Raw genomic sequence first — 11,081 nt, 5'->3', positions numbered from 1 at the left:
AGGAGGAGGAGAAGAAGAAGAAGGAAGAAGAGAAGAAGGAAGAAGAAAGAAGAGAAGAAAAGAAGAAAGAAGAGAAGAAAAGAAGGAAGAAGAAGAAGGAAGAAGAAGGAGGAGGAGAGAAGAAGAAAGAAGGAAAAAGAAGAAGAAGAAGAAGAAAGAAGGAAGAAGGAAGAAGAAGGAAGAAGGAAGAAGGAGAAGGAGAAGGAGGAGGAGGAGGAGAAGAAGAAGAAGAAGGAGGAGAAGGAGAAGGAGGAGGAGGAGGAGAAGAAGAAGAAGAAGGAAGAAGGAAGAAGAAGAAGAAGAAGAAGAAGAAGAAGAAGAAGAAGAAGAAGAAGAAGAAGAAGAAGAAGAAGAAGAAGAAGAAGAAGAAGAAGAAGAAGAAGAAGAAGAAGAAGAAGAAGAAGAAGAAGAAGAAGAAGAAGAAGAAGAAGAAGAAGAAGAAGAAGAAGAAGAAGAAGAAGAAGAAGAAGAAGAAGAAGAAGAAGAAGAAGAAGAAGAAGAAGAAGAGGAGCTCCTGGCTTTGGGATACCGGGGATCGAACTATGGTCTGTCCTAGGTCAGCCACATGCAAGGCAAATGTCCTACCACTGCACCACTGCTCTGGCCCCCTTAATTTTTATTTTAGAGATACTGGAATTTATTAATAGACTCCCAAGAGTTGCCTCACTCCTCCACATTTACCCAGAACCTTTTGTTTCCATTTGCCTACAAACATGATCTTCCCAAACCTTTTGTCTCCTTACTACCAACATGATTACCTCCATCTACTGTTCTACAAAACTAGATCACCCCCAAATCTGTTGTTTCTAAGCCTCACAAGGGCCCCTATCCCTTAAATGGTATGTTCCTCTCCTCTCTCTGATAGTTGGAATGGCCCAGAGCCAACCCAGCTTTTTCAAGGCAGACAGGAAGCATGGGCGGGGTTTCCACTGCAAGACACTGACTTTGCTTGATGTGACCTGACCAGAAGGGTTCAGATATTATTGTGCAAAGCTTAAAAAAAGAAAAAGAAAAGCTAGAATAAACAAGGCCTGATATGTTTAAAAGAAAGAAAGAAAGAAAGAAAGAAAGAAAGAAAGGAAGGAAGGAAGGAAGGAAGGAAGGAAGGAAGGAAGGAAGGAAGGAAGGAAGGAAGGAAGGAAGGAAGGAAGGAAGGAAGGAAAGGAAGGAAGGAAGGAAGGAAAAGAAAAGGAAGGAAGGAAGGAATGAAAAGAAAAGAAAAGAAAAGAAAAGAAAATAAAAGAAAATAAAAGAAAAGAAAAGAAAAGAAAAAATGTTTTGGGGGCATTTCTTACCCAGTGGTGCTCAGGGGTTACTCCCAGTTCTGCATTCAGGAGGACCATATAGGATGCTAGGGATCAACACAAGTCAGCCATGTGCAAGGCAAGTCCCTCCCCATTGTACTATTGTTCCAGCCTCTCAGATGTTTTCTTTAGTTTCAAGGTCTTGGTTATCTTTATGTGAGTGGGAACCAACTACAGGGCCTCCCTTACATATGCAAGGCACATGCTCTTCCACTAAACCGCATGCCAGCCCTGAACATCATGGAGGTGTTTAAACTATTTTATTTTTTTAAACTATTTTATTTTATTTGGACCACACCCAGCGATGCTCAGGGGTTACTCCTGACTACGCTCAGAAATCACTCCTGGCAGTGCTCAGGGGAGCATATGCGATGCTGCGTGTAAAGCAAATGCCTTCCTTACCCCTGTGCCATCACTCTGACCTCTTAAACTATTTTAATTTCAGGAGTAGCCTTAGGATTGTTTGACCCATGGCTTCTTCTTTCTACAATTCTCCTTCTAGTGCTCCTAGACTAGTTGTGTTTATTCATCTGTCCATTTGATCAGGTCCCTTAAGGAGGATAACTACGTGCACTATTTCCAGAGTCATTCCTTGGTCTCGGTCTGCTTCACTCATCTGACCTTTTCCCTAGGTCTCAGATTTCAGAGATCTCTCAGATCTCCTCCCGGAGAGGGCAGGACTGCGGGGAGGGCGCTTGTCTGGTGCGTGGCCAATCTGAGTTCGCATTGTAACCCCTTAAGGTCCCCCCAAGGAATGACTGGAGTGATCCCTGAGTGCAGAGCCAGAAGTAATCCCTGAGCATCGCAGGGCGTGGCCCCCAAATAAGACAAAAATTAAAAAGTGGCTGTGGGGCCGGAGAGATAGCATGGAGGTAGAGCATTTGTCTTGCATGCAGGAGGACTGTGGTTCGAATCCTGGCATCCCATAGGGTCCCCCAAGCCTGCCAGGAGCGATTTCTGAGCTCAGTGCCAGGAGTAACCTCTGAGCGCCCCCGGGTGTGACCCCCAAAACCATTAAATAAATAAATAAATAAATAAATAAATAAATAAAAAGTGACTGCGATTGATGTGTCCGATCGCGGTGCGAGTGTGGTTTTCTCCCCGGGGAACCACGAGGCGAGAGAGGTGCGGTGCACCCCTTGAGCTCCCGCGAAAGGAGCAGCCACGGAGTGGGGTGGGGGGGAAGCGACGCTGGCCTGCGGTTCCAGCCGCCGACTTTAAGGGCCGAACCCAGCTCTGGCGCACCCCGCGACGAAGCTGACGCTCACCGAGCCTTCATGCGCCATCGCCGAAGGTGTCGCTCCCACCTCGGGGAGTTAGGGCGTCTAGGCGCGCTGCGGCCTCGCTATCGCCTGGGCAACGGCGTCCGGCGCTCAGTGGTTTGGTTGCCTGGCAACCGCATCCTGCGCTCAGCGGATTGGTCGATCCGTTGCCTGGCAACTGCATCCCTCTTTCAGCGGATTGGTCGGCCCGTTGCCTAGCAACCACCGGGCACCGCGGATTGGTCCTTCCCGTCGCTTAGCAACTGCTCCGCACGTTCCGCCCGCTCGCCCCGCCCCTCGCCGTGCGTACGTGCGTCGTCTCTATGGTGGCGGCGGGTTCGGACGGAGCGCAGGAGCCGGGCGTCGGTCGGGCCGGCGGACCTTACTGCGGCTGCTGTCACTCGCGCCCTCTCTCTGCATCCGCCCCCATCGCCCCGAGACGCGGCTCTGCGCCTTTCTTCCCCTGACCTGCGGCCCCTCCACTCGCACCCGGACCCAGCCCCGAGGGTCTCGCCCGGGGCGCCCGGCCCGGCCCGGCCCTGGCCCCGAGGATGTTCCGCCGCGACCGCGCCATCCCGCTCCGAGGCTCGGCGGCCGCGCTGTGCAACAACCTGAGCGTGCTGCAGCAGCCGGGCCGCAACCTCACGCACCTCGCCGTGGTGCACGGGCCCTGCGCCCAGCTTCTCAGCGTCGTGAGCGACGGGGTGCCCCTGGCCCAGCGCCAGCTCCACGCCAAAGAGAGGGCCGGGGGGAGCCCCCCGCTCATCACGCAGGTGAGGCGCCCCTCCCCGCCCTGGCCCTCCGCTCGCCCGGCCGCCCCCCCCCCCCGCGCCCTGACCACTTGTCCCTGCGCCATCAGGTCCACTGGTGCGTCCTCCCCTTCCGAGTCCTGCTGGTTCTCACTTCGCACCGAGGAATACAGGTGAGCTGCGAGCAGGGGCCTTCCCGCCGTGGCCCCTGGGCCCTGAACGCTCGCTGACTTCCCACCTGTTCCCTCACCGTTTCTCAGATCAAGCGCCATCTCCCAGACCTGCCACATCCCTCCCGATCTGCTGGCCTACAACTGGCTTCTTCAGTTCACTCCCCCACCCCTCAGCTAAATGGGGCTCGCAGACAGTACAGGGGATGAGACATTTGCCCTTATGTAGTGTGCGCTTATTGAGTGTGGTTTGTTTGGTTTTGCTTTGCTTTGGGACCCTGTCCAGAGTTGCTCAGGTGCTCGGGGCTTACTCCTGGCTCTGCACTCAGGAGTCATGCCTGGAAAGTTTTGGGGATCATGTGGGATTGAACCCAGGTCAGCTGCATGCAAGGCTGTTATATCACTGATGTACACACACACACACACACACACATCACACACACACACACACACGAAAGCTTTGGGGATCATATGGGATTGAACCCAGGTCAGCTGCATGCAAGGCTGTATTATCACTGATGCACACACACACACACACACACACACACACACACAGCAAGGAGCACTGCTGGGTGTGACACACACACACGCCTCCCAGAGCCTGAGGTCAGCAGGACTGTGGCCTCCTCCTCTCTTCCCAGATGTATGAGTCTGACGGCTCCGTCATGGTCTTTTGGCACGCGCTGCACCCAGAAGACAACACCCCAGGTACCAGACGGTGGGTCAAGAGCTGATTCTGTTGTGCATGCTCTTGTGCCTCAGTTTCCCCCTTTCCAACCCAGGACAGGCTGTGTTTGCCCGTGGAATTGCTGCCAGTGGCTGCTTCATCTGTGTGGGTGAGGATAGGCCAGTGCTGGGGGTACTCGGGGGAGCAGGGCTGTGGGCTTTGGCTTGGAGAATGCTGGAGGTCCTAGGGCTGGAAGAGTGAGGGAGTGAGGGAGTGAGGGTGGGGCCTTTGAGACTCCCAGAAACCAAGATCAGGTAGGCTGAGGGTATGAAGAGGGCTAGGGGGCTTGGTTAGGAGAGCTCAGCAGGACAGAGCCCTAGGAGGACCCGATGACGTCATGCCTTCAGGAACATGGTCGGGCAGGGTGCTGGTGTTTGACATCCCGGCCAAGGGCCCCCACATTGTCCTGAGCGAAGAGCTGGATGGACACCAGACTCCAGTCACAGACATCGCCTCTGAGCCTGCTGAAGGACAGGTGACTGGACCTCCCCCCACCCTGTCCCCCCTGCAGTGAGGAAGGCTACTTCCTAGACTTGAACCTGGTGGTTCCGTGCCAGTGAAGCATAAGGAGCGGGAATGATGGCTTCCAAGGTGCTCTTGGATATCATGTTGCTCCCAAAAAAGGGGGGGGTCTGTCCCTTTAAGAGTGAAGAACACTCTAATTAGAGATTCCTGAGTCTAATTGAAGCTGTAAGGGAGAGGGGATCGGAACCCCAGCTGGAGTTGGTTGGGGGGTTGGTGTTGGTTGATGGTTGGAAGCTGGCTGGATTTTCCAACCAGCTTTGCTGTGAGGACCCTGGCCTCCGTCCTGCCTGTTTTCTCTATTCAACCCATTCTGAGAAAAAAAAAAAACAACCCATCTGGCCTGTGTCATTCCTGCGTGGCAGCAGGTGGGAGCTGAATTCCTTATAGGCACTGCCCAGCTCCCCTCCAGACTGGGGCCAGCCAGACCCAGTGGGGTCCCCCTTAGCTGGACTCCTGATGCAGCTCCACCATCAGAGCAGATACCAACCCTGGCCCCGCTCCTCATGCCCTGTGCTCAGTGTGGACAGAAGTGGAGGCTCAAGCTGGCCTTTCCCCCTAGGACTGCGTGGCCAACGTGGTGACAGCGGATGACTCGGGCTTGCTGTGTGTCTGGAGGTCCGGGCATGAATTCAAATTACTGGCCCGAATTCCAGGATTCGGGTAAGTGAGGAGGATGGGCCTGAGACAGCCCTATAGTGGTCGGGTGACTGGGAGGGGAGTGCTCGGCAGAAAGACTTCCAGGGGCTGTGCCCTGGCAGGGTGCCATGCCCGTCGGTGCAGCTGTGGCAGGGCATCATCGCGGCCGGCTACGGCAATGGGCAGCTGCGCCTGTACGAAGCCAGCACCGGAACTCTGCGGGCCCAGATCAGTGCACATGCTCGCGCTGTATGCGCTCTGGACCTGGCTCCAGAGACAGGCAAGGTCAGTCCCACTCCATGCCCTGGCCACTCCCCCTGCACAGGGCTGGCCTCTCACCCTACTAAGCCTTACTACCTTACTTCAGCTGCTGTCTGCAGCCGAGGACACATTTGTGCACCTGTGGCAGCTCAGCAGGAGCCCCGAGGACGGCGCTATTGAGGTGAGTATGGGGGAGGGTGGAGTGGCACGGGTGGGGGCCAGCAGCAGGCCCTGAGCACCCTCTCCCGCCAGGTGCAGCACTGCCACGGGGAGTGCATCCCTGACACTCAGCTGTGTGGTGTTCGTTTCTGCGACCCCTCTGGCAGCTCCTTCGCTGTCACTGGCTATGACGTCACGGAAATCCTGAGATTCCACGAAGCCTGAGTAGAGCCCCCAGTCCCTGTGCTATTTATAAAGGTTCCCCGACCCCCACCGGCCTGGTGTGAGCACTCTGCGACGCCTCTTCTGCAGGGACAGGGCCACCCTGCTGGAGGTAACCTGTCCAGACCAGGCGGAGGCAGCTGTTAAATACTTTAATGAACCACATGTGGCTCTAGGGGTTGTGCCCCGGTGCCCCGTCTAAAGCCAGTTAGTGCAGGGACAGTGGCCAGTGGGCGGGCAGGCTTGATTCCAGTTTCCTCCCAGGAATTGGGGTTGGAGGGGGGTCCCCTCCTCACATTGGCAGGCAAGGGCCCCACACCGTCTTCTTGGGCAGAGCTTGGTGCTGCCCAGCACACCACTCCCGAGTCCTGCTGCACATGAGTCCTCATCCTGGTGCTCACACTGCTGACTGGAACCACATGTGGGGGGCCCCTTTACTGAAGAGGCCTCTGGTCTGTGGAGGCCGAGGGGCAGCAGAACGGGGCACCCCTGGAGCACGGTCTGAGGGGACAGAGTCCAAGGACAGGGTCCGTGGACGCCCCCAGGGCGGGGGGGCAGGAGAGGGGGGGCTGGCTGGCTGGCCTGAGAATACCACAAGCCAGGGCGGGGCCATTTCCAGCCTTGCATCTTTGCGCTGGGCCAGGATGTCCGTCACTGCTGCGATGTCATCCAGGGGCTCAATTGCTGTGTGTGGCACCAGGAAGGGGGGAGGGAGGGGCTGTCAGAGCACGGCCTTGGGTCGCCCTGGCCATCACCTGCCACTGCAGTAGGGGGACAGCAGAGCCTGGATCTCAGCTGAGACCTCACCATCCTGCAGGAGCAGTGCCTCGCCCAGGCCCCCTGTAGCCCCAGGCTCAGACAAGACTACAGACAGATGAGGGCGGTGGGAGCAGGTGAGGAGACAGGGGAGAGGAGGAAAAGGAAACGGCAGATTCAGGAATCCACATGCAGAAAGGGAAACAGAAAGGACTAGGTTAGAGAAATTCCTGGAACAAGGCTGGTTGGGTTCTCTTTAGGACTTGGGTGGGTCCTAGAAGTGCAGGAGGATAGAAAAAAATACAACAGGACTAAGGGGACTAAGGTCCCCGGGGCCTGCCTTCACCTGGGGTGTGCCCGTGCTCTGTCTCGCTGTCAGGGATTCCTGGAAAGCTCCCCTTTCCTCCTGGAGGTCCCCACCTCTGCTCACCCATTTCATGGTACAAAGACCCCTGCTTGGCCAGCGCCTGCGGTGGTTTCCGGGGAGCAGGGATTTCGATTTTCATGATTTCCTCACAGCACTGCTTCCACCGGCCTGTGGGGAGCACAGATGGGAGGGGTAGCAGTCCCCTCCAGTGCCTCAAACAGGCCCCAACCTTCACCCAGGTCCCCCCACACCTACTCATGTCGAAGAAGAGCTGCCGCAGTGCCTCCCTCCAGCTCTGCAGGGCCGCCCGGCTCTCAGTCTGCAGCGTGTGTACCACCGTCTCCTCCCCACACTGGTTACTGATGCTCAGGGTCAGGCTCCTGCCTGGCTCCAGTTCCCCCGACCACACCCGGGTGTCCTGCAGTGGGAAGTCACTTGCTGCCACCTTCATCACTCGTCACTCAGGGAAGCGCAGAGGAAGTCTAGGAGGCATTTGCCAAGCCCCAGAGCTTGGGCAGAGAAGACTAGAGTAGGGGGAGCTACCCTCCCCCCTCCCCACCAGGGGCCCTGACAGCACACCTTGTTGATGCCAATAGTCAAAAGATGTTCCCCCCCAGTGTCCGCATCCTCGGGGTGCCGATAGCAGAAGAGGTTTGTGCCTTTCAGGACTCCGTAGACCCGAACCCACTCCTGCAGCTCCCCAGCTTGCTGCAGAAATGACAAGGTTTCCAGGGAGGTCTCACACAACCCCCTTGAGAACCTTCCTTCCTGCTTCCCCCTGCTTTCTGCCCACCTTCCTCCAGCCAGACTGACATTCCCACGAGTCAGGTTCCTGTAGGATCCTGCTCTCTGGCCTCCCTCTCCTCCAGGGCCCCTCATACCTGCACCCTGAGGGCTCCTCTAACTGTGGGCTGCACCATGCATTGAGGCTGTGCCACAAGGCGGCAGCAGATGCTGCCGTACAGGGGCAGCCAAGCAGGGTTTTCCTCTGTAGGGAAGAGAGGCTGCATGAGGCACTAGGAGATCTAGGGGCCCCTCTCCCCCCTTCCTAGCCCCCCACTCACCTTGGCTGACAAGGCTAAGGTCATGCGTGCGGAAGCCATCATGCACTGCGGCCAGGGTCAGCGTGCTGTGTGCCAGGAGGTGGTACCGGGGTCCCCTACAGAGGATGGGCAGGTGGGACACAGCCAGTGGGGGGGCCCATGACAGGAGGCGATGGCCCACCCTCCCTAGGGGATCATGAGGGGCCCAACATGTCCTGAGTGCCCAGAATTGCCAGATTCTCTGCCGACTCCCTGGACCAGTGGTCCTCAAACTATGGCCCGCGGGCCACATACTGTATTTGTATCTGTTTTGTTTCTTCATTGCAAAAGAAGATATGTGCAGTGTACATAAGAATTTGTTCATAAGTTTTGTTTTTACTATAGTCAGACCCTCCAATGGTCTGAGGGACAGTGAACTGGTCCCCTGTTTAAAAAGTTTGAGGACCCCTGCGCCTGGACAGTCTGGCAGCCAGGACGTAGCAAAGTTAGAAAAATGCCCAGGGGTGGAGGGACAGTCCAGCAGGGAAGGTGCTTGCCTCCCACGCAGCTGATCTGGCTCGATCTCAGTTGTCCCATATGGTTCCTTGAGCCCTATCAGGAGTGATCTCTGAGCTCTGCCAAGTGTGAGTTCAATGCCCCCACCCCCGAAAAGTGCCCAGGGCCAGAGCAATAGTGCACTGGGGTAGGGCACTTTCCTTGCTTGCCTGGGTTCAATTCCCAGTACTGCATGTGGCCCCTCAAGCCTCAGGGAAGTTCTGAGCACATCCAAAAATAAACAGGAGCTGGACAGACTGTATACTGGGTAAGATGCTTGCTTTTGGTCACTTGGGCCAGGATGGGAGCAGGGTAGGGCCTTACCCCACAGCCGGGGTGGGCAGCAGGATGGGGCTGCTCCCAGAACCTCCAGCATTCTCTAGAGATGCCCGAACACGCCTCCCCGAGGAACGGCCCAGGGAGCTGCTAAGTTTGGTGGCCAGCCTCTTGGGGGCACCTGTCAGGGCCCCTTCCTCGTCCATGCAGGCCCCATACAGCTCCAGGCGCAGTTCGAAGTCTGGCCCTGCATCAGCACTGTAGGCGGACAGAGAGGAGGAGGATGGTGACAGTAGAAGCACGAATGCAGAGGCCGGATCCATTTCCCAAGGGGGTGGGTGGTGGAGGGGCGTGGGGCCGCTCACAAGAGTACATTGCTCTGGAAGGAGATGTCCGTGAGCGTCCGGTCCACCACCACTGTCTCTGTGTCCTGAATGTGCTCCCCCAGCTGCAGCAGCAGAAATACCGCCCAGCGGTGCAGGTCTGGGGGAGGGGGGACACCAAAGCTGGTCAAGCAGGAACCCTGCAAACCTCCACTATAGCCCTGGGCCTCCCCACACACACGGCAGCTTGGGTGGGACTCACCGCCCTTGTTCTTGAAGTATTCTGTGTCCTTCCACATGAGTGGGATCCGGAGGTCTGCAGGACAGAGAGGACATAAGTTCTGAGGCTGCTCTGGGCTGCCAGAGCCTGTGATGAGACAGGGAGTGGTGGCAAAGGCAGCGGCTGCTGCTTACCCGAGATGCAGACCCGGCCTCGGCAGGCAGTGCGGTCCGCAGGCGAGCAGCTGTCAGAAGGCCTGGGGCAGGACAGAGTTCTGAGTCTGACCAGGCTCTAGGCCTGGCCCCTCTCTCCCATCTCCCACTCCCTTTCCTATTCCCAGCCCCACGACAGGGCTGAGGGACAGTCAGGAGGGATGATGGTGTGAGCATGTTAGCGAGCTTCCTCGCTGTGAAGACTCACCCCACCTCAGCACTTTCCTACCAACACGCACCTTGGCAGGGCTCAGGCACCCACAGAGATGCCCTTTTAGCATCCTCCACCCACCACACCAACCAGCACCAGCGATGGCTGAATTTCTAATCACGAACTACCACGGACTCACAAGAGGATCGAATCAACCAGAAACTCCAGACTCAGAACCAGAGCAATAGCGCAGGGAGAGGGCTCTTGCCTTGCACATGGCGCCCAGATTCGATCCCCCACATCCCATAGAGTCTCCCGAACCCATTAGGAGTGACTTCTAAGCACCACTAGGTGTGGCCCATAAAACCAAACAAAAATCCAGATTTCAAACAGGGACTATGTGTTTCACTGGCTTCAGACTTGACATCCTGCCTAGATTTTCTGGGTCTTCCCAGTGGCCCAAGATCCCCCCCAGCCTCACATCCCTTGATTCAGGTCCACATCAGGAGTCAGCCGGCTGTTTCAGTGCCTAAGATAATGTCATTGACCCAACTGACTCATACGCAGTCATGGCAACTCCCTGAGGCCTTTAGTAAATGCTGAGGTACCATATGCCCAGGGTCCTAGGGTACACCTCAGAACCACTGTGGGCCTTACGCAGGTGCTCAGGCAGGGCAGGGCTGGTTCACAGCCACCGCACAGCACGAGAGAATCAGCCCCACAGCTGTAGTTTGGATTTGGTAATAGGGTTATGGGTACTGATCTGCAGATCTAAAGACTAGGGACTATGGGGGGGTGGGCACCTTGAGGTACATAGGGAGGAACTTTTTGGCCGGGAACCACACCCTATGAAGCTCCTGGCTCTGAGCTCAGAAATTGCTCCTGGCAGGCTCAGGGGGACCTTATGGGGTGCTGGGGATTGAATCTGACCATGTGCAAGGCAAAAGCCCTCCCCGCTGTGATATCACTCTGACCCCAGGGAGGTGCTCTCTCCCATTGCATCCCAGGGGTTAAACCAGCTCACCCAGACAGGCTGATTCCCAAGGGTCCACTTGACTAAACAGTCCCCCAAACATTCTAGTTTTCTCACAGAATGGACATGGTCACTTCACTCAAACACATCTGGCAGCTGAGTCTAAGGTCAGGGTAACATGAGTTTCTCACACACAGAGATCTGCACAACC

The 11,081-nt window shown here is 56.4% G+C and overlaps 2 protein-coding genes across 8 annotated transcripts in view; one reads left to right on the top strand and one right to left on the bottom strand.

Moving 5' to 3' along the window:
* Positions 1-2,942: 2,942 nt before the first annotated feature.
* WDR54 (WD repeat domain 54) lies at positions 2,943-6,066 on the top strand. Its single transcript, XM_049784367.1, has 9 exons — positions 2,943-3,339; positions 3,426-3,488; positions 4,127-4,193; positions 4,268-4,321; positions 4,560-4,687; positions 5,297-5,397; positions 5,496-5,658; positions 5,741-5,815; positions 5,887-6,066. The coding sequence occupies exons 1-9, from the start codon at positions 3,118-3,120 to the stop codon at positions 6,016-6,018; spliced, it is 1,005 nt and encodes a 334-aa protein (XP_049640324.1). The 5' UTR covers positions 2,943-3,117; the 3' UTR covers positions 6,019-6,066.
* Positions 6,067-6,153: 87 nt separating this feature from the next.
* Positions 6,154-11,081, bottom strand: part of RTKN (rhotekin) — a 41,470-nt gene continuing 36,542 nt past the window's right edge. For 4 of the 7 annotated variants that reach the window (XM_049784360.1, XM_049784353.1, XM_049784354.1 and 1 more), the window contains exons 3-12: positions 9,729-9,790; positions 9,577-9,630; positions 9,357-9,474; positions 9,040-9,249; positions 8,203-8,297; positions 8,020-8,126; positions 7,718-7,846; positions 7,394-7,556; positions 7,202-7,306; positions 6,154-6,699 (exon numbers count right to left, since the gene is read on the bottom strand). In XM_049784360.1, coding sequence (XP_049640317.1) covers positions 6,413-6,699; positions 7,202-7,306; positions 7,394-7,556; positions 7,718-7,846; positions 8,020-8,126; positions 8,203-8,297; positions 9,040-9,249; positions 9,357-9,474; positions 9,577-9,630; positions 9,729-9,790 — 1,330 coding nt within the window. In that variant the 3' untranslated portion in view covers positions 6,154-6,412. Of the gene's footprint in view, positions 6,880-7,201; positions 7,307-7,393; positions 7,557-7,717; positions 7,847-8,019; positions 8,127-8,202; positions 8,298-9,039; positions 9,250-9,356; positions 9,475-9,576; positions 9,631-9,728; positions 9,791-11,081 lie in introns of all 7 variants that reach the window. The other 3 variants (XM_049784359.1, XM_049784358.1, XM_049784357.1) reach the window with 3 other exon arrangements.

This window comes from Suncus etruscus, chromosome 12 (assembly GCF_024139225.1).
Source record: "Suncus etruscus isolate mSunEtr1 chromosome 12, mSunEtr1.pri.cur, whole genome shotgun sequence".
Lineage (NCBI taxonomy): Eukaryota > Metazoa > Chordata > Mammalia > Eulipotyphla > Soricidae > Suncus > Suncus etruscus.
Note: the sequence above shows the minus strand (reverse complement) of the source record. Positions and strands in the feature narration are given on the sequence as shown.